The following is a 23,532-nucleotide window of genomic DNA, read 5'->3' as shown; positions in this document are numbered from 1 at the left end:
TGATGGTTGACTGACAAAATAATTTAATAAAGCTTTCATTTCCTTATCTTAGGTCTATAATCAATCCACAGGTAGCAACAAATATAACAGCCCAAAAGAAGAGTGAATTATGCGTAAATTAATCTCCCAAACAGCACAGGAATTCCACGATCTAAAAATCCCTGGAAAGCATCTTGTCATGTAAGGATACACATCCATAATAAGGAGTTCTGGGGGGACCCCTTATGAAACAAATGTAGCAGTTTATATTAACATCAGGTGAGCTGAGATCTGAGGATCTAGCGGAGATTCAATTTGAGTACCCTAGGGATAGCTGCAAGGTGAATGTCCAGTTCAGTATCAACAGGGAAAGACTATTACGTAAGGAAGGATACAGCTGGGATCCAGCATCAAATTTTGTGTACGACCAGAATAGCACCATCAGCAGACCTAAGCTGAACTATGCTTGGCAAGTACATAAAATCAAAACCCTCAACTAACGCAGAAAATAATCATAGAAGATTAATAAAATATTTATCCATATCAAAGTATTAAAGATGTTTATGAGTTGAATAGCCATGGAAAGACTGAAAATTACTTGGTTACAAAGTGAAATTTTGAGCAGAGCGTAGATATCACCAATAACCTTTGCTATCTCTGGTAAATACCCCACAGTAACTCAAAATCCAATATCCCCAATGCTGGCTGGTTTTTATAGTGTAAAACAATCAGCAAAGACTTACTCCATCATAGATGGCTCCTTGGTTCTCAAAATATGATCGGTGAGAATCCATGGCATAGACATTTCAATTGGAAACTGAAAGAAGCGAAAAGAACGATTAACTTTATTCCATAAAACAACATAGAGGAACTAAATAACTACGTAAATTACAGAAATTGACTTATTAGGTACTTTGGTACACAAATATTAGACACAAACTCATCCAAGCACCAAAGTCCGTGAAACCATATACAACCACTCCTCAATTAATGATGTTCCGCATGAGCACCGTTTGTATTTTGAGACCTTGTTCCAATTTGTGAATCAAGCATGTTTTCTAGCCCGTTTGCGACTGATAGTGTAATGAGTGATTTATTGTTTAATCTGAGGTATTTAGTTCCGTTTTCTTTGATTTGATATTTTTCAAAGGATTTACAGACAGTATTTGATTTTTAAGGCTTGAAGTTTATATTTATTGTATTACAAATGCATGCACAAAAATAAGTATGTACTATATTTTCTCATACAATTAGCCAATTGCTCAATATTTATTCACATTTTTAGTCAAAACGATGGATTAAAAAACTAAGTACCATGGCATTTAATTATTTCAGAAGCAATTTTAATGCTTTTATATATTTTTCAAAAGAGAATTAACGAAATTTCAACAGTGTGAAATTGTTTAAGTGAAATTAAACTCCAAATAAATCAAAGTAAGCTCTCAGGGGCAAATTAAGCTCTATACAATTTAACTTGATGGAACTTGATCAATAAAATAATGAGTTTCAATCACCACTCGATTTGCATGGAACAAATAGGGAGCATTAATCAGGGAGTGGGCGTATTTATATGTGACACACTTTTGGGGTGTATGTGCAAGCAAGACACTAAGGTGTAAGAAAAATTGCTCCAGGATACAGATATATCAGGTTCATCTAAAACATGTACATAAGTTGCATCCAGAGGTGTTTAAAGAGACTGAATGACACTCAATTAGAAAGTGTTAACTAAAGAAAATATGCACCACTTAAGGAAATATATTAAACTGGTCAGTTAGAGATGCATGTGTTAAAAAATACAAGGTACATACAAACTACCATAATGGTGCACTCAGCTACTACTGAGTACTACATGACTACTGTTATAAAAAAACACAAAGTACTTTGTGGGAGACAATCATGAAGAAAAAATTCTCAGTATTTATGTACAGATATATACATAGATCTCAAGAAACATAAATGCTGGATAACATGGTAGGTAGCCACCAATTCATAAGAAAACCCTTTGCTCAAATCAGAAGCGCCAACATGCTCTGTTCATAGTATCATCAATAGCAAAACCTAATAAGAACTAGATATCTTAAGGAAATTTCACTTTCCAGGATTTATATGAGAAAAAAATCTTGATAGAATCCAAACGGAAAGAAATTACCAATTCAAAATCAATTTTTTTTAAACAAAGCAAACATTTGTTAAATTATGTATGATCTTAGGTTTTCCCGGCGTATCAGGTGCAAAAGGTTCCTTAAAGGATTTTGGAGATTTTATTTCACTGATACCTATGGGCATTATTGCTTCATTTGCAGTAATATAGCATCACTCAGAAGTAATAACCTAGACCTTTCCTGTTCCCAAAAATGTAGCAAGCCTTATGTACAAGATATAGTGTAAAAGACACAAGATGATCATCAACTGTAGGATATATGATACTTAGTAATGTTCTCTGGGAGTGCTGGTAAGAATTTTTTAATTGTTAATTCCTTGTACAGACATCATATCAAATTGCCATTTGCATTTTGCAAAGAGAAAGTTTGATTCAGATACTATTTGGTGGTATGCACACAAGTTATACTATCAGACAAGAGTACATTAATTTTTTAAATTGTGTTCCTCCCTGTACATTATGGCAGTATGATTTGTTTTAATCAGTCTTACAAACTATGAGTCCAGGGCTTGAATGGTGGAAAAATTTGGTCATAATGAATTATCTGTTATGGGGTCAAAGAGTTTAAAAAGAGATTGGCACATAATACATCTATTATAATATTTTACAGATAACGCAACCTGAGGAGAATAAATACCTAAGTAAGGAATATAATTTCAAATGATAGATTCAAGAAATCTCAAAAATATTTCAAATTACCAAGGAGAACATAACTTTCAAGTAAAAAAAATAAAACTTGCAGGAGAACAAATAAATTTCACTGGTAAAATTAGAATATACCTATTACAGTGAAATTGTTACTCTCCTAAAAAGTATTGCAAATCTGAAAACATAATGCTAGCATGTAACCTTTCAGAGCTTTATAAGAGAATTATGGTACTACGAAAAATCCTTTTTTGTAGTGACAATTGCATCGAAATTAGTGTGTAAATAACATACAATCAACCAAGGTATGAAAATATCTGCCTATCCACAAAACCTACATGAATCCACAAATATTTTAGAGTATATAGTAATCACCATTGAAGTAAGCTGTCATCTGCCTAAACAGGCAAAAAACTTTTCTGTTGAGTGACATACAAAAAAATAGTAGGTTTAATGGTGGCATATAAAAAATGAAGTTGCCACAAGCTAAATAAAAGTTTCAAACCTAATGATCTAATTAAATATGTATGTTCAGAATGCAGAATTCTGCGCGGGAAATGAAAATATTTTAGCAACAAGCATTAAGATGACATAAGGGTAAAATATTTCACCACAAGCCGCAATGAAATTCCAGCAATCATCATAATTCTATGACTCCCTTTCCACTTAGTAAGGAAATATGGAGAAAATCTTAACACCAGGAATACCATGCTGACTAATCAGAAAAAATACATGCTGCATGCTTCTGAACTTCCGAATGCAAAACCACTGAATCTACCTCATATTAAGGACTAAATCAAGCACCATAACAGTCACAGCTCATCATCAAATATGCAATACACTATCTCTTTATACGAGAAAATGGAGCTCTAACTCTAACACTAAAATGAGGATGAATGATTTACATTTAGGCAAATGTGTACACTAGCTCTCAAGAGTCACAATGCACAACTATTCATGCATAAAGATAGAAGGACAACTTGAAGAAATTCAAAACTTTCTGAATCAAGTACAGATATCCTAAAACCATTAAAAAAAGTGTCACAATATTTTAGCTAGGGTTTAGTAATGAGGTTATGGACAACAGCAGATTTTTCAATGACTGTCACTCCCAAATATACTCAAAAAAATTATTTGCTAGCAATTTTTATGCTTAACACAGAAAGGTAATCAGCAAGTTAAAATAAACATTAAAATAGACAAGACAATCAAAAAAGACAGAAAATTCTCAAATTAATACTAATATTAAATATCTGCAAGATCCATTTGATGTTAACAACATGGATCACACACAAAGTTTTTACTAGCTACCCATATAAGTACCAACAGGAAGTGATTAATATCTATTTACTTTAAATATGATAAGATAAAAATACAAAATAATCAATTAAGAGAAAAATGGTTGCAGTAAAATCGATGACTTTACTCCATTTTATGGCACAATTTATAGATCACAATGCGTATTTTAAAGCTTCATCTAGCAATTTAATCATTAGGTTGTTCAATAAAAATGGCTGAAGCATTAATTTGACACACAGAGCCACATATTAGAAAGCTAGGTGAGACCAGAAGAAAGCAAGCTGTATCAGGAAAAGCAAAGCATACAACCAACAGAAACTGACAGACACACAAGGAAAGTTTTATTTCACCTAGATCTCTACCAGCAAAACCAAGCAAGCAACATCATGCTCATGGATCTTCACTCTTAGCACAAAAGTGAAAATTTGAAAAACAGAATAAGTCAATCCAGAGATCACACAAACTATAATCACTCTTTTAAATACTGCATTGGAAGCAGTAGAACTACAACCTAGTCAAACTAGCAATTGCTAATGGTTTTTCTACTGTCTAGAACTCTGGACTGGACTTTTTCCATTGCCATTCTACCTGTATACGTTTCTCCATAGTGATGAGGTCACTGCACTCTTCATTATGCTGGTGTCTCACAGTGCATTTCTACAGCGATAAATAGAATGGACACCAACACCATTAGCGCACCACAAGAAATAACACACATCAATTTTGTATGTATTTGAATCCCAATGCCAAAGAATTAAATTAAATATCACACCAAATAACAATGCCAGTGGCGAAGCTGAAGGAATCTCAGAGAGTACTCTAGCCCATTGGCTCATACAAAAACAAACGTTAGCATGATATGACAAGGAAACCAATAAAAGTGCTATCAAAATTAGAAGTTGACTTAAAATCAATCTGTATACTGAATAGGTACTTGAAATAGTAATTGTAAAAATACAATGATATTGTTTCCTTTTTTCAGTTCCCAAACAGCAATAAGTTTTTCTAAGTCTTGATTAAGCCTCTATTCACTTCCTGACCCCGTATAGCCATACCTGGACAATTTGTAAAGGCATTCAAAAGACTAGACATGGACATTTCCTAACGGAGTATCAGGTCTTTTGGGAGGATTAGTGAGTCTACCAAAAGCCAGGCTCCCAAGCCTTGAAATATGCTCCAAACCACTTCAATACAAAACACTGCGAGGTAAAATGCAGTGCCCTGCCACTTTCTCATAAACTTGAAATGGATGATTGTTTTGGTATGCTTTAATGAAATCATATAGAGATTCTTAGTCTCACAGATTACAATTAAGCTTCACCACTGAGAAATGCATGAAAAACGGGATTAACTCTTGAGCATTTTATGGTCACAAGTTCTCGTGAGACACTCACAGACACAGAAGAGCAAATCTGGGCTTCAAAATTTAAAAGGGAAGCTAATTTATTTAAGCATTAGCCACAAAAATAGTAGTCCCATGAAAAGATATCCATTTCAAACTCTCAACTTACTAATAACAATGGCTGCCACCATAAAATGCACAAGCACTGACAAAATATCTCCATCATCCCATTAACTGCAAATGCAGAGAAAATTTATCACCAGAGTCAAAGCATAATCATGCATTGAGTTATTTCTCTCGCATACACCATTTTCCACTTTGGTTCAAAGTGCTGATTCTTGAATTCATACGAAAGATTTATTTTCCCTGATATCACAATTAGATGATTAAACCAAGTCACTAGAGATCACGACAGAGACAAAAATTTACCAGAACATTCAAGAAACATGGAAGCCCTAAAATGGATGATATTATATGGCACTAATTTAAAGGGGAGGGACAAATCTTATATTTTCCATGAATCTGAATCAAACATGAATCCTGAAAGATTCTTGAACACTCTCAAATCTTCCTAAAAAAAGTTGTCATACAAAAAAGGCCTACTTCATCAGTTGGAGGTATGAATAATTTTGGACCTATATGGGATAGTTCCACAGAGGCACTCACTAGGACTAGACATTCTTTTAACCTTCCGTTGGGTGCAATGGATCTGACAGGCACAGTATTGTACCCTACGTATTGTACCCTTTAAAATATCTTAGGTTGACGCGCCTAAATGATGAGAATCTTCGTCATCCGTGCGCAACGTTCGGGAAAAAAATGACGAGAATTCTTGCCATCCATACGCACCTTGTTAAATCGCACCATGCTGAATCAGTCTGGGACCTCATGACAGCATATTAAGGTGTAATATATACATGTTGCGTTCCATAAGTAATGCAACCTAATTTTTCCTGGCACAACTGTTCCCTGTAGGGTGTTCTAACCAACTTGGCTATGTGGAGGGGTATGTTAGATTCAAAATGCACCCGGTCTCATTCAGCTGCGAGCCGCAAGAAAGTCGGGACATACATTCCCATGAACCCCGTTTTGGGATTATGTTACTCGGCACAATGAGTCGTTCTGTGGAGCAACAGAACGTTATCAAATTTTTTGCCTCAACTTGGGAAATCCACCACCGAAATGTACCCATTAAATTAGCAGGATTGCTTCTCCGAATCATAAGTTTTTTGATGGCACAAGTTGTTCATGGAGGGCCGAGAGGACACAACCAAAGAACCTCGCAGTGGATGCCAACCACAAATTCATGGATCCAGCCAGGATGAAAACTATGCCCATTGTCTTTTTTGACGTCAGAGGTATTCACCAATTCGTACATACTGGGTTAAGAGTGAACTCAGTTTTCTTCTTGGAAGAGCTCAAAAAACTGAAAAGGAGAGTCGCCTGCTGCCGCAGCAACATCAACATCGCGTGGAAAGTTCTACACAACAACACACCGAGTCACAGTGCCTTCATTGTCAACAATATCCTGGCCAGGGCCCACATGCAATTGGTTCCCTAGCTTCCCTATAGTCCTGACATCTGCTGACTTTTTTTTGCTTCCATGGTAGAAAGGAGCCATGAAAGGAAAATGTTAGGACATGATTGAAACTATCCAGGCATAGAAACAACACCTCATGAAGTGTATCAGCGCAAGAGGGTGCTATTTTGAAGATTTTTGATTATTTGTATGAATGTATACAATAAATGATTTTTTATGAATCTGGTTGCATTACTTATGGAACACACCTTGTGTATAGTTATCTTCATGGAAGTGTTAGACAACACTAATAATGGTGCTTTAAACTTAAAAGGTGTACTACTGAGCCATACCAAGAGTTAATTATGTTTTTACACCTCTGTGCCTGTCAGGGATACTGCACCTGAACTCAGCAATTCTAATACTGTGCCTGACGGAAGGTTACCAATATAGTGCGCACAATAAAACTAGCATATTAGTATGCATAAAGATATTTCTCAATTAATTATAACTTTGTTGGCCTATGTTTACCATAAAATGGTTCTTTTGGTAGCTCTGTATTCTAGTGGGTTTGATACCAATATTTCCCTCCACCACTGTAGGCCTCTTCATATGAATCCTGGAGAAGCTTCCGGGAGCAGAGGAGAAACGGTATCAAACCTACGAGAACACAGAGCTACCTAAAATAAGCATTTTACAACATAGATATTCATACATAAAATCAATCGTTATCAAATTAAATGACAACATATGAATATGTGAAGAAGTTTATAAGATCACAGAGTGCATTCCATTAAAATTGGCAAGGATACCAACTGAGAGATATACTTTTGGTAAGAAGTACTTCACTTATTATGGTCTACAGTTATAGACACAAAACAATCACAAAACAGCAATCTATATATATTGATTTCTGACAAAATAAACAATGACCTGGGATATAAAGAGTGTTAGACAAGGCAGCACATTGGGTTCACAAACATGTATTCAACAATCATAATGTTTTTCATGAGTCAAACATTGACTCAAATAAAGGTGGATTACCAAAATGCTTTTACCATGTACATAATTGCATCACAGTAGTTTCAAATTTTATAGATATGAAAATAAACACACAGCATCCCTAAATAGTGTCAATCAATATTTTTTAGACTAAGTTTGGGTTTAAAATTTGAGATCCATCAATTGAATTAAAAAGATTGGTCTCAGTTCATAATTCATACCTTATTGGCCTGGAATCAGATGGCTATGACAATTAGGTAGGAGGGAATAGATCACTGACAGGTGGATTTATTTTTTTGGCAAATAACTTGAGGTGAACTTGAAAAAGACATTTACATAATACATTTTTACGTTGTAGGCCATAATACCTAGTTAGAAGAAACGGAGACAAGAAATTCCAATGTCAATTTAAGTTAGTGTGAAAAATATCTCCATATCTGGATATTTTTATTGTCTCACACAATTATCAACAGTGAACAGAAACAGGTGGTAGCATCACAAAACTGCAGTATGGGAATCTAAACCATCTATGTTAGCCTAGCCCTGAGTGGATTAAACACATGCTCTCTTCCCAATTGATGACTGCCTTGAAGACAGTCATAAGAACTGGTTTTTGAGATAATATTCCCACCAACTTCGATTGGAATTTGAATTCCCTATCTTCAAACTTACATATTTACTTTGGCAAATTAGTAGCTCATACTTCAAAATACCATAAAAGTCCTAATCAGCAGCTCGCTCAAAAAAGCATTAAATAAAAATGTTATGAACACTTTAGAAGCACCAGAGTATTAAGGGCATGTGAAAAAAGACAAATCAATGGCATTGCTGAAGATAGCTTCCATAAAAGCAGAGAATAGAGAAGATTCAATGCTCTTGGAAAAAGCCTTGCTTTGTACTTAATGCGAGCAATTAGTGGTTACTGTCACTTTGGAGCAAAGATAGGGCACAGTTGAAATCAACAAACTAAACAAACCTGAATTCTTTTCCCCATTGTCATTTCCAAGTAAAATTCACGATACCACAACTGCGAAAGTTCACAACATTGCTGAAGACTCTCTAAAATGAAAAGATAAAAAATTTTGGCGATATTAAAAAAAAATTTCATTCAGTGAATAATTCATTGCTTGCATGCATTTTTGAATAAAATTGTGAAACTCACCACTAAAGCTTAACAAGTAATTCCAATAAAAAGACGTTTTATGAAACTGATCAATTTGTACCAAATATTGACCATCTATGTCTTTCCTTAATGTTCTTTTACCACCAGATTTATCAGCTATCAAGGATTCCAACATTGTCCTAACCATATAAAGCTGCGTGGATGATGGTCCTGCAATGCAATGACATTTGGATTTAAAAAAAAACAGAGCACCACCAAAAATTCTCAAAGAGTATAATATGTATAACATCAGCCATCTAGTTTTCATGTCTTTCAAATTATATATCTTGAAATATTCATATTTTCCTATTTTTTTAAACAACAGCTGTGCAAGAAAGGATGACCAATATCTGAACTTGCAAGGCTTCGTACTGACAAAAATCCTCTTATTGATATGACATTAACACAACACCATTCCACAAATAAAAAAAAAAGAAATAATGCAGCATAGCAATGCCTAGGTAGAACTGAATAATGTCACATACAATATTAAGACTACGAATGCACTTGGACCAGTCATTTCAATCTACAAATATCCAAAGCTCAAACAATGAAAGCAGGCAGCAAGAACAGTTTCCCAGGCAATTCAGCAGTGAGCTGGCTTCAAAGCTTCTTAGTAAAGACAACATTGACGCAATATCAAGCAGTAAACATGAACTGAAATAAAAATGAAACTTTATTCTTAAAGTTATATATCAAAGAATTATACATAAGCATAGGAAAAAATATATACTTAATATTTATCCAAAACACCTCATCTGATACAGATTTGAAATTTTACGTAAACATACCTAGGTGCATGACTTACTTGGAGGTTACGGTGGGTTGAAATACATAAAACGAATTCAATGGAATTGAATTTGGTTTGGTTGACTACCTAACCAGGAGACATCTTCCATTGGCAAAAACACAGCATTCGAATAATCAACATATGAATTTGCATGCGTGAATGAGTAAGTAAATTTAAGTATTTTTTGTTTTCCAATTAGTTACTCAGATGCATGCCCCAACCAATGAGAATGTGAAGCATTTGGATAAATATGATGGTATTCCATCAAATGGCATCTCAACAGACATGGCATTACCATGCCTTACCAGCCAATCGGTGTAATTTTCAATGAATGCTAATGTATAAAATGTAAATGATTCACTACAGAAAAAAACTCAAGTTCTGAACAAACTTCAATTTATAAACGTTGGAACTACATAATTTAAAAAAAGTCAGCGATATAGTTTTATTGAAAAGCAAAGAATCATGGCACAGCTCTTATACAGGCATGGTACAGGTATTTCATTGCCTTCAGATAGAAGTGAAAATGAGTGCAAGACATGGGATAACATTCAAGCATAGATATTAGAGCAAAGATGATAGGTAACAGCAAAATACTTTGATCATTCCCTTTGTTAACTTTAAACAAACCTGCATTTCTACGGTTTCCCGAGGTATTCTCCTTTCCTTTTTGGGATGAAATAAGAAAAAAACCAGTGTTGTACAGAGCACTTTGAAACTATGGCTTAATGTAAGAATCACACCTATGTAATTGACTCAACAATAGACAGATTACCTGATGTGCTATACGCCTGGCCCATTTCTGCTAAAAAGATCATGTGAAAGATGTAGATTAAAATACAATGATGAGGTGAAAGTCAGAAACAGCACTGATAGCTGTGGACATAAGCGTGACTGGAAGTAGATGACAATGAATGACAACAGACATCTACAAATTAAACAAACTACATATTTCATGAAATCATTTTCAATAAAACCATATCAATGTATCCTCTGAATTGCAAACACAAAAATAAATTAAAATGCAGAATGGAAAATTACTCAATTAAGATATAAATGATAACAACACAAAGTTTTGAGTGTTTATAAAGTTAAAATGGTCTTGGCAAACAATTAGCAATAAAACTAATTCACTATGACTAAATGCCATAAACCATAAACCACATTTTGGAAAAAGGCATAATGTTTTTCCAGAATAGGTACTCAGTTGCAAAATGTATGATCATGGTCGTATCACAAATACGACGGAGGGCTTAAAATGAAAAACTTCAATTGATTTCACCAATTTTAGAGCTCACAAGACTCTTCTCCTCCCTAATTTTCAACCAAAAAGATTATTTTGGGAAAAAGTTGTGATCAACAACTTGTTATACCCTCACTTATAAAGCAATGATCAGAAGTAACATGCAAAGATTTACAGTTGAAGAAAAAATAACAGAATAATCATTTTGGTAGTATAAAACCAAGCAAAGTACTTATTGGTTTCATTATATGGATAGTTTGGCTTTTAAGATTTGGTTTAATGATCACACCAGGAAGTTTCCTTGTAAAAAAAAGTTAGAATGAAAAACGTTTACAGCGAAACTTCATCATAACATTTTACAGCAGCTGGAAATTCCCATTGCAATATACATACATACTTTGAAAAAACCCATAGAGTATTTTGGAAGCTATATGAAGAAGTTTCGCCACAGAAATGGAATTATTAAGAATTTCTTTACCTCAGACTCCAACAGTAATTCATCACGGTCCTCTGAAAGGAGTTGCAACTAATAAGAATGTGCAAATACATAGTAAAACGACGTAAATCCATGTCAAATGCAAATTAAAATGACATCTTTGAAAGCTATCGCAACTTTAGAAGCAGAAAACTCACAATATAGGGTGTAGGGTTTATTGCCTCCGTCAACGAAACAAAAGATAGGCAGTGAGCACTACCAAAAAAATAAATTAATATAAATGATTTATTCCAGAGTCAATGCAAATAAAATGCAAATTGCAAGCTGTCAAATTCAATTACAGCAATAAAAAGGAAGGAATGTATCCTTCATTGGAAGAAGTGTAGGCCAGTTCAGTTTTTACATTCTTAGTCATATATAGGTACACATGTTTAAACCATAACCAGTGACGTGCAATTCTTGTTACACTACCAATGACTTGCGGTCTGGGAGACCACAGTAAATCAAAAATTCATTAAATGTTGCAACGCCATTTTTATTATTTTGTTTAATTTTTTTTAAATACTTAACTATTCTAAAACTTATATTAAAATTTTTACATTCCCAATATGAATAAATTTGTCAGTAAAAATTGTTATTTGAAGCAGGATCAAAAAACATGCCAAAAACTGAGTTATAATTATCATATTTAAGTATCAATATTTCTCCAGATTTAAGTAAGGCCTTAAATGTAAAGTTGGAAGGCTAAGTAGTGAGTAGCTATGAAATTTATTCTGCTTATTCCTTTCTTAATGTATTCTTCAGGCGGTCAAAATTACAATTTTTCACAAAGGCACACACAGGCTTTTTTCATTGGAAAAATAAGAAAGAGGTTCCCATATTTTTGTACGGCATGAAAAGTCTACATATTGTCAGCATTTCATACCTTTCAACTTCTTCAGCCTCTTCCTACGATAGATGGAGAATTTGCGCAATAACTTATCCTACCTGTCTCGGGAGTCTTACATTTGACATTCTCCTTTCCATATGAAGTCTAACAAGATCTCCACCATTGATTTAATGCAATTAAATCATGCCATATCTCTCTTATCTTTCTCAGACTGCTGAAGCACAAAAGAGTTGACAAAGGAAATATTTAATATTCTGAAAAATACTGCCATTGGCAACCTCCCGGATGTGTATCTACAGTAAGTACATTTTGTCTAATGTATTCACGCCACCTTTAGTTGCGTTGTAAAATGCAGTTACCACTGGTTTCCCTGACTCTATATCATCACCTACTCTGTAATGCATAATGCTGAATCTAAGCAAACAGCCTTGTATATTTTGGGGAGATTGGATATTACAGTCTTGTTCGCCAAGAATCATAAAATGAAGAGCCCATTATACGTCCTTTGGAAGATGCAAAATCATTAGGCCCTTTTATTTTTTGATCGTACTAACGTATTCAATTGTAAAATTCGCTCATCAAAAATCTGAGACTAATAACCAAGAGGCTCAATATCCCTACGTACTGATGCAATGTAATCCTTCAAACCACGTTTCTGAGTAACGGTGTTATGAAAGGGTGTACGAAGTTTCCTCTTTGGCTCATTTGATGACCACTTATTGCGATTTCTCCTGTAAAAAAATTGTTCTTGCTTGGGGAGATCTTTTACTACATCACTTCTCTCATCATCTGTGCTCCCTCCTTCACTATCAGTTGTATTTGTCGGCATTTGCCAACAGATTTTCGCACTACTTCAGAAACTACGCACTCGAGGGTTTTCTGCTTGCTTGAAAAAAAGGGGCCGGAAAAACGCTTCGGACAAATGTAGACGTAACGTCACTTGCATTTTGACGTTTCACTCTTGGTGTTTCCTAGGCTTCTTTAATTTCTTCTTGTGGTAAAATTCAATGCTAAGATGTTCTGTCCCCAAATAGTTAGGAGGAGACCGACTGCTGAAAGATATACGTAAATAAGTGCTGCGCTCCAGCCGTGGGTGTGCGAAATTTCAGGGTTTAATTGGTTCCAATTTACACAGTACATTATATGTATAGGTACTGCCTGCTAGGGGTACGAGAAATTCATTACTATTTTATTCTAATTATTGATAACATCTATAAAAATGTTAGCATTTAAATAACAAAGCAATGATATTTCCAACCAAAACTGTATTTCATTTGTTTTGCATTCACCTTCAGGAACTACCGTATAAGCGCGTGTAAGAGGCGCACCTTTTTTCCTAGAAATTGCAGCCGAAAATGAGGATGCGCCTCTTACACAAACTTCTTATCTTCCCCCCTCCCCTTCACCGGTCGCAAGTCTAAGGGGAACTGAGTGGCCTTGGTTTTCAGTGTGAGTCAGTCATCTGTAATCCTAGGTCAAAAACAAGCGGCAGGCTGGGGAGTTTCTCCCTTAGTGACGTATTTTTAAGATGCTCCTGTTTGCTTTTCTTGTAAGCATCGCGCCGTCACGTCGGTACCCCGGAGGTGAACATGAAAAAGATCGTGCGGGGTTTTTTGCTCCGGAGGGCGTGCTAAATTTACTGCCACGAGTGGGCATCCCGCGACATTTATACTGCATATAGTAATCGGTTATCAAACGTAGATAAACGCGTATTTTTGAAGGACATACCTGGTTAATAGTCAATATCTGTCATGCCGAGTAATTTCCATTACGCTGAGGACCTGATTTTCCAAAAATCATCTTAAGATGCTAATATGAGGATTATTGCAACTGAAAATTATATTGGTGTCAAAACCTGCGCTTTAAAAAATTCGAGCGAGTGTGTTCATTGTTAGACTAAATTGTGGATGGAAGAAATCAGAAATGCTTATAAGTGAAGAGCGCGGAAGGAGAGGTCCAGGGGAAGGAGCGCGATCCCTCCGCCTTCGAAGCAAGCAACGAAATACGGAGGGTAAGGAGCGCGCTCCCTCCCCTCCGTATTTCTAGCTACGAGGCGAAGGAGCACGGGAAGAACACGTCCGATCTTGCATGTTACGTCGTTGCCTTCAAAGCGAAGGGGCGAAGGCGCAGCAATGTGATATACGCAGTTTGCGTTGCCTAAACTTTCCAGTCTGTCTCATCTTGTTTGAATGCGCTTATGCTAAGCTTGTTTCTTCCGAAATTGTCCTGTTTGGACTATTTTGAATATTACTAGCCTTGTTGTAACTATAAATCTTTGTGTCAAACAATTAGAGCTTAAAAAACTTAAATTCTATCAGATATGCGTCGCGTTAGATCTCTTTCTTTGAACCTAGTGCGAGTCATACAATTATTGAAAGCTATCGAGATATCTTCAGGCTCAGTAGATGACTCACCTAGCATTTGGCCTCCATAAACTGGGAGATCGATCAAGGTCAGTTGGTGAGACGGGGTAGGGATGAAACACGTTTCCATTGTTCCCCTGTAACTTGATGTTTTCCTATTTTCATGTGGGGTCTCGGAAAGGAAAAAAAAACGGCAGAAGCATCGGCTGATGGAGGGCCAAGTGTGGTTCCGTTAAATCTACGACGTGGTTATTATCCTACGGTGCTGAGATTGCCCCGATTGTTGTCCAAGCTCTTGGGAAGGTTCATGCTATGTGCCTGTCGTGTTTTGCCTTAAAATTTTCCACGGCTGCAATTCTGTTGCAATACTCCTGCGAGAGCATTTAAACAAAATTGTTCGTGATATAGGACAAGCGTCGTAGAGCAACGGCATATGCGAAGAGAGGATCGGAACTCTTTCTACTCCCTCTTATGCCGCTATTATCGCCGCAATTATCAAAATTTCTTCTTTCAATTAATATTGAAAGAGGAAAGTTTGATAACGGTCGAAATTCCAGGCGTACGTCTGCAAACACCGCGCGATAGTATTTAAAAAAAATGCCGCAAAATTTTTTTCTACATAGCTCCGATGCTCAAAATAGGAGTGCGCCTCTTACACACGCTTATATGGTAACTGCCTCACAGCTTAAAAGTTAATACAATCCTTAAGGACTTGACGTCTGTGCATTTAAAATTTTTCCCCATTTGAAGTTTATTTGTTTAGTTCTCAGTACACACAATATGAAAGTAATGTAAAAATTATCCTTATTCAGTGTTTCTACATTTTGTATTTTTCAACATTTTAAGTCTTATCAATGTTTCCCACTAAAGATTTTTTACATAATTTAACGCATTTTCATGACAGTTCATGCCAATGATTATCCAAATCTTTGAACTTCTGCTCATCAATAAGAATATTCACATGAAATTTTAGCAAGACTCCATTGAATCCACCGCTTAGCACTTCTTCGTCAGCATTCTTCCACAAATGCAATGCTGAGACATTTGACTTGCAAGCAAGATGATTTGTCTTCACACAATGTTTCCTAACTTCCTCTTGATCCTAACACTGATAACTTTTTGTATTAAATTTGATCAAATGGTGCAAAGTCATTCCTAAATCACAGGGTACAACCATTATCTTTCACTTTTCTGATTTGACTAATTATTACTAATTGACAATATGTGATTAAGTGAGAATATTCTTTCATCGTAGAACAACATCATTTGACATTGTAATGAAAATATCACGGATACCATGCAACAAAATGCAATGGCTATTAAAATCTATGCTGATTGAAGGATATTTATTGCTGCTATTTTATGTTGAAAGAGAATGAAAATCAAAGTTTTGATGACTGCCAATGTACCATCACCTTAAATAACATACTTTTTATGACAATGCAACCCTTCACTACCACACCCAACTACCTAAAATGTATTTAAGAGCTTGCAACCTGTTATTTGCACCTTGATAATGCCTACTTAGTTGGTAGAATCCGGGTCAGTTATTAAATATTGTACGGAATATACTAAGTCTCTTCTTTATCCATTCACAACCAACAATACATAGTTGATTGGCAGTAGTTACAGTTAAGATCTTCCATTAACTTACCAATTGATTTCAAAGACTATCTTTCTTTAATTTTGTATTAAATCATTACCATAAGCATTAGGGAATGATGCTTGGCCCTCCACTTGGGTGACTTTTATTGATTATCCGGCCAAAAAATGCAAATTATTTTAGTCGATGCACAATAGGGTAGTTTCCTTCATCAAAGAAAATGAAAGGCATTGATCGCGATTCGTTACCCACAATTACTGTATTCATAATATACAAATTATTTCGTTTTAGAAATACCGGTTTAGACGAATGGCAATGGTCCATTTTTATCCTCATTTGAAAACGGCCAGATTGGCGCCCACGCGATGCCACTCCACGTGACATCACAGGGACCTAGTTTCTATACGAGAAGATAGGAGTTATACATCGTCTGAGATTACCAATGCATGCATGAGGCGCAGAGCTCAGGGAAACATGTCTTAATAATCACTTATTAAAACTAGCTAAGGTAGGAAAGTTTTCTTCATTTGATAAGATATTAATAATCCTTATTTAAGCCAAGCGCTACCAGCCAGCAGGGTACTCAGCTACCCGCTAGCAGCCTGCGTCGTATCAGCGCTCAACTCGCCTCAAGGTCACCTCACAGGGCGGCAGCGGGAACCAGAAATACGCCACACGGAGAGAGATTTCCCGGCATTCATACTTACGCGTCTCGTTTTCGCGCGCTTGAAAATTTTCACTTTTCATTTAATCGCGAAAAATAGATATCGTCACTTAAAAATCTAAAAGCATGAAATACGTACTCCAGGAGTAATAATTTTTCGATTTAGGCAATAAAAAAATAATAGGAAACCACCCTATCGGCAGAAGCTCACATGAATTCATTCCCTAAAAAAACAATGTACAAGTCCTCTATTGTTGAAAATGATGAATGAAGTCACCATTACAAAAACACATTCTATAAAGGAATCAGCTGGGTTATACCCAATATAATGCCAGAAAAACTGCCAAACTTGCCAGAACAGAAGATTTGTAGAAAATATACAAAGGCTTAATGTGCATTAAGCGAAGGATGGGCAGTTACGAGGTTAACATTTACATCAGAATGGGTACAATAAGATTCATTTCCACCCTTTGACTTGTTTAAAATGACATCAAACTGAAATGATGATTATGAATGTAGCTATCCAGAGGCTGCAAAAACATTATGTTTTGTACTATGAATATAGTAAGGACTAGTTGCAAATGCATTCTCCTATAGGAAAATAACGATGAATTGTTTGACAATGAATTGAATCACACTTAAAAAAACTAAAATATGATAAAATTCTGTTTTTTTTTTGGAGGCCAACCAAATAAGGATAAATACAGCAGGCTAATTACTACTCACTTCATTGTTATATTTGCTACAGCAATAGCACTAAGATTCATAAAAAATATTAAACTAACAGCAAGTGCACAAAGGACCATTAAAAGAGCTCGAAAGGCTTTCTGATTTAAGAAAATCAGCTCAATTAAAAGTAATTAGGCTGATAACAAATAAACTCAATTGCTAGGGTTAATTTAGTGCAATCTATTAGGTAGATGCATCCCAACAGTATGTGAAACAAAGCCTATTCATTCAAACCATTGTAAAAGCAGGCAGATCGATAAGAGGAGAAACTGATCTAATTTTGGCCATGAAATATTCTTTTTGGCTATCACAATACATCTTAGACTTTTGATCACTCAAAATTATGACCAAAAGAATAGTAAATCAAGTGACCACCGACAATTTTACACTGCTAAAACACAAACCACATATTTTTACCCTTTTCTTCTCACATGTTTGGACAGACTATGTTTAGCCTTATTTCCTTTTCCTGCAACACTCAAATGCCTACAGTGCCTTGACAAAGTAAAATTCTACACAACGTTTACTGACCGTGATTTTAAGAATTTTAAAATTATATTTTATTAAGCAGTGTAGGCTCAGTAAAAAAATACCATATAAGTTGCCCTAAAATCCTTCTGAAAATAAGCTTTTAGATGCCATATAACAAAATAGTTCAACACATACAAATAAAAGAATTCCGTTTATACCAATAACTTGGAAGAAGAAGATAATCTGAAGCTGAAAGAATCAGGAAGCAAAGAGAGAGATCACATCCTATAACAAATGGCAAGAATATGATCCACATATGCAGGATGACGGACAACCTACTTCATATCTATGGATAGAAAATACTGAACAAATTATAAGAACCAGAAATTGCCAAGAGCATTCCATGGAGAACAGGCTGCCTCATCAGAGCTACTAGTATTTCCAGGGCCCAACCCAACAATACAGGCAAAAAAGAAGGTGATAACCAGTGAAGTGATGTACCAAAGCAAAATAAATCGAATTATAGTTAACGATTACACCTTAGGTAATTTTGACTCGTAATTGATAATTTTTAAAAAGTAACTTTTACTTGTAATTTGCTGCAAATCTTGTGTGAGTAATTATTACAGTTGAGTAATTATTAATTTTTTGAAATCCATTTATGCAAATAGAAAGGCAGTTCCAGCTTAATTGATCTCATCCACAGATGTAATTTTTTGGCAGAGAACACATGTATGTATGTCCTTATTTATACCGAAAGTGCTTAAATCAAGCATATTAATTATTATTCCACACAAGGACATTAAAAAATAATTAAAATGCTGGTTTGCATGTTAGTACACCCTGTTCCAGAAAATACTGACGGTGATTGCATCATGTGCAGGAGCAAAATTAAAACAAATTCTAGTCATATGCAACAGCAATAAAATACCCGGCAGGAAAACAAAAACCTAGCAAAGAAAGTTTATTGGACCTTACATGAAGACCAGACAATTGCAAACATAGAGATTTGCAAGGCTAAAAAGATAAGGACAGAAAGTATCTCATTTTCTGATCACCAGTGACGAAACTTCATTGTAAATATTGAGACACCACACTGAGAATATGTTTGGGGTATAATTAGCAGTCCAGGAAAACATAACGATCAATGGATAATAATTAACTCTCCTTTCACAGGCAGCTGCTTTCGATTCTTTCCTCAATCAAAGTTTCCGTAATGAAGTCCACTCAGCTCAGTTTAAAAGAAATCCAAAGTGATCACCTTTTCACAGATGCGAGTGCTATCTCTTCATAATCCTGTGGCAAATGCTACCACAGCAAAAAATTATACAAACCTTGGTTGTAAATCATCTAATCAGGAACTGACCAATTAATAGAATAGCTTAACTGGCAATTGTGAATAGGTTTGATAGGAGCCCTCCGGAAAACTCTTCAGGTAAGACACAAAAATGTGAATATAATACCTGTGACCTTGGTGCTAAAAGCATACACACATTAACTGCAATACCAATAACCTAGAGACTAACTGTAAAGGACTAAATAATTTTAAGCAAATGGTTAAAACCAGCAACTGGGCTGTGGCCACCTTCCACTTTAATGATAGGTACATAGTTTTAGAAAAAAAGTCACCTATGATTAACCCTTTCACTACCAGCAGACCGATATATCGGCCCTCACTGGTAGTGCAAAATCTGCCATGGGCCGATATACCAGCTGACTTTTTCGGCTTATTTTATTTCGCGATTGAGGCCATTTCACCAGCTGCCATCTCATAAAGACTGTCCCATACACTCATTTATGGTTCAAAGTTCCAAATACATACTTAATCTTTAGCACTGGGAAAAAATCTAGATGTATTCAATAAAATTAAGTAGTTATAACAATTTAAAATTTGAAATCTTGCAAATACTTGAAAATAGCCTTGGCAGTCTTTGCACATCCGAATAGAAAAGGGCTGGCGGTGAAAGGGTCAAATATAATTACCTATGATAATTTATGTTTACAGTGAGGATAATTTATGGCTGAACACCCAATAGCCCATAAATAAAATTTCAACAACTTTGTGCATACATACAGTTATGATGATGTAAATTAAGCAGTTTTGACAACATTTAACAAGTCATATCTTTTAAATGCTGTGCCTTTGCAAGGTGTAAGATACAATGCCAGTGATTAAAAAGTCAATAGAAATGGAAAAAGAGAAATGACAGAATTTTAAAATAAATTCTATCACCGACGCAGCATACTTATTATCTTCTCGTCTGCAATGCCTTGATGAAAAGCAGTAGGAAGTGATATAATCAGTTCAAAAATTCATTTGTAAGGATGACGGCATCCACATGTACTCACCAACATTTCTGCGGGGCACTTTGATCCCAAAACCATTGTCTGGGTCTTTCTTCCCCTTGAGAGCAGGATCTCCCTGAGGTTCAACTCCTCGCTGCCAATCTGCACATGTTTCACGCACAGACACTATAATACTGCAATGGTAAAAATGAAAAAATGTTTACTGTAAGTTCAATCATCCATTTTATACTACAAAGAAATCATGGAAAACTGACTCTTGACCAAATATTGCCAAGAGCATGTAGCACTGGAGTATTCAGAGATTTGGGAGTCAAGCCGCCATTATACAGTAAAATCTCGTTATTACGAAGTTCATGGGACCGAAAAACCAGAGGTTCATAATAACTAAGTTTGTATGAACGTTTCTTTTAGGAATCCTCGAAAAAAAAACCGTACGTGATAAACGAGATTAAATCATACGGAAATATATACAAACAGGAAAATTCGATTCAGTTTCTCAACAGAAGAATGCGACATGATGTAATCGAGGGTTGATATCTTCCTGAATACACTAAGTCCGATATACCAACTAGATGCATTCCAAGACCTTGTTCCTAAGTTGATAAACCTACAGTCCAGCCGCTGAGAGTTGTCCGATGACAGGCAGAATGGTCTAGGTTGGGGCAGCGTAGCTAGGTAGGAAAGGGAAATGCCTACAAAGGGCTCCGTGAAGAAAGGAGCTGGAAGGGATGACGAGTGTGAAGAACCCAGAGGAAGAATCGCTTGTTTTGGTGAATCGAAGAAAGGGCATGTTTTGTTGGATCAGGCTTATTTCGGTGCTCTTTACACATTTGACAACGTTGTATGACTAGGTGGTGGTGTGAGATGCGTTTGGGGGAGAGCGATTGGCTGTAAACTGTGCTGGCACAGGGTTATCCGCCCCTCCAATTGTGCCATCATTGGACAACTCTCACCGGCCGGACTGTATGCAAGGCATTGAGGAGTAAGGCTATCCTTTTCCGAATGCAACACCGCATAACAATTGTGCGCTAACTCACGATAGTGGCGAAGTAATCTAGCTGTGCGTGCAATGCAGCCGGAGCTGAAAAAAATCACTCTCCGTGGCAAGGAAGAACGGGCGTAACGCTGAACAGTTCCTAACTTCACAGCGGATTCAATAATACTTCTTCAGATTATGCCCAGAGTGCGAGTTCCTCTATGCAGCACTGCGTAGCAATGGCCAAATCAAAAGGTGCCAAATTTGAAATTTAAAATTTTTGAATGCTGTTATCTCTGAAAGTTCGTAAATCGAATGTACGTAGGAAGAGGACAAACTGTACATCAAATTTACGAGCTGTAATGAGTCGGTCACCATGATTCCCCAGGAATGAAGCTTATTATAAGACGTTGCGTGTATGGTGAAGAAAGAACCATAATTGACGCTCTTGGCCACAGTACACGAGGAGAACTTAAAGGTGGTGCGATTATTAAAACTTAGCCTAGTGAATATCCACCTAAATGCCATTGCCTATATGTGGAACTTCGTAATAAAGTTCATTTTGAATGAATGAATCTTAAAATGGAATAATATTGTCAATCAAAGGAGTTTTTCTTGAAATTTTGGTGAAAAGGCTTCCTAAAGCAAGACTCATCACTTGTACTGTGTTTTTGCCTTAAGTATGGAGTGTCATTAAACTGAGGTCCCACTGCATCAAAATACATCTTCTACATGAGAACTGATAAAAGTGATAAAAATGTGTCTTTCCACACACAGGGGATCAGGAGTAGAGAGGCAGTGCCACAAGTTTGCATGATTACAGAATGGTTATGATATAATACTTCAGTTCTTTACTAAAGTAGAGGAAAAAACACCTCTTGTAGTTACATTGAAACATAATTAAGTATATCTGCAAGTGTTTGGTGTAAATGTTCCAGAAATCAGGTTTCTAAGGCCTATTTAACACAGGCTTTAAGGCTCTGGTACCAGTACAGGCTGTTAACTATTTGTGCACACATCAGCACAGCCGGTGCTGGCAGCCAGTTTGATTTTAGACAATATATGAGAAAAATTTTAACAGTAAATAATAGGGATGAGTCGATTCCAAATGTCGATTCTCGATTCCACCGATTCTCGGGCACGGAATCGGAATCGAGAATCGATCGCCTAAAGTCGATTCCGATTCCATCGATTCCAGGAAGATAAATGTTTTGAGCATAGACTATAAGTTTGGGGCATAAAGGCCGCTATACACACCCAAGCGGCCGCGGTGTCAGCCTTGCCCGCGCGGAGAATACGCCCGGCTCGCGGGTGCTGCGACGAACATACCTAAGCGGCCTCGGAAACATGAAAATGTCGGCAAGAGCGACAAACCGACGAACCCTGAAATGGCGCGTGATCATGAGCAACTCTAAGAGAAAAAAAAATTGGAAACCTCGGGATCGGGAAGCAATGCATGCGTTTTCCGTTCATTTATTAGCCGCTGGTCACGGCAAATCAAAGTATTGCGATGAATCACATTCGGAGAATTCATCTCGACCACCAATTTTAAAGTATAATAGATCGAAATATATTTTTTATATTTTCGAATGATATTTGAAGTCTGATGATAATAAAAACGTGCAGAGAGCGAGTTTTCCTGTGAAAAAAGTTTCTTATAAATACGCGCTGAGAGCGGGTTTTTTTATCTACGTAACTTTTTGAGACTAACACGCGTCTGCGTCAATAATAAAAAAATTAGACACATTCGCGTTTGTATAGCCCAGTTTCATCAATGCAACCCTTGAGGAAGTTGATACTTGCTTGGCATAAGCCGCCGCGGCCTCCGGGCGGACTCGACAGGTTGCGTTCGGCCGCCACCGCGCACCCGCCAGGCTGCTCTGGTATGTATGGACGCAATGAACGCTACATTATTTGTTTAGCCACCGCGGCCAAACGAGAATGTAGCC

General features: G+C 36.3%; 1 protein-coding gene across 4 annotated transcripts in view; it reads right to left on the bottom strand.

Moving 5' to 3' along the window:
* Positions 1-23,532, bottom strand: part of LOC124161872 (cytoplasmic FMR1-interacting protein) — a 53,672-nt gene that overhangs the window by 20,993 nt on the left and 9,147 nt on the right. The window contains exons 10-16 of one of the 4 annotated variants that reach the window (XM_046538100.1): positions 20,650-20,780; positions 10,678-10,707; positions 10,533-10,568; positions 9,113-9,283; positions 8,927-9,009; positions 4,676-4,744; positions 723-796 (exon numbers count right to left, since the gene is read on the bottom strand). In XM_046538100.1, the coding sequence (XP_046394056.1) occupies positions 723-796; positions 4,676-4,744; positions 8,927-9,009; positions 9,113-9,283; positions 10,533-10,568; positions 10,678-10,707; positions 20,650-20,780 (594 nt within the window). The remainder of the gene's footprint in view (positions 1-722; positions 797-4,675; positions 4,745-8,926; positions 9,010-9,112; positions 9,284-10,532; positions 10,569-10,677; positions 10,708-20,649; positions 20,781-23,532) is intronic. The other 3 variants (XM_046538102.1, XM_046538104.1, XM_046538103.1) reach the window with 3 other exon arrangements.

Source organism: Ischnura elegans, chromosome 7 (assembly GCF_921293095.1).
Source record: "Ischnura elegans chromosome 7, ioIscEleg1.1, whole genome shotgun sequence".
NCBI lineage: Eukaryota > Metazoa > Arthropoda > Insecta > Odonata > Coenagrionidae > Ischnura > Ischnura elegans.
This window is presented reverse-complemented; position numbering and strand designations above follow the sequence as displayed.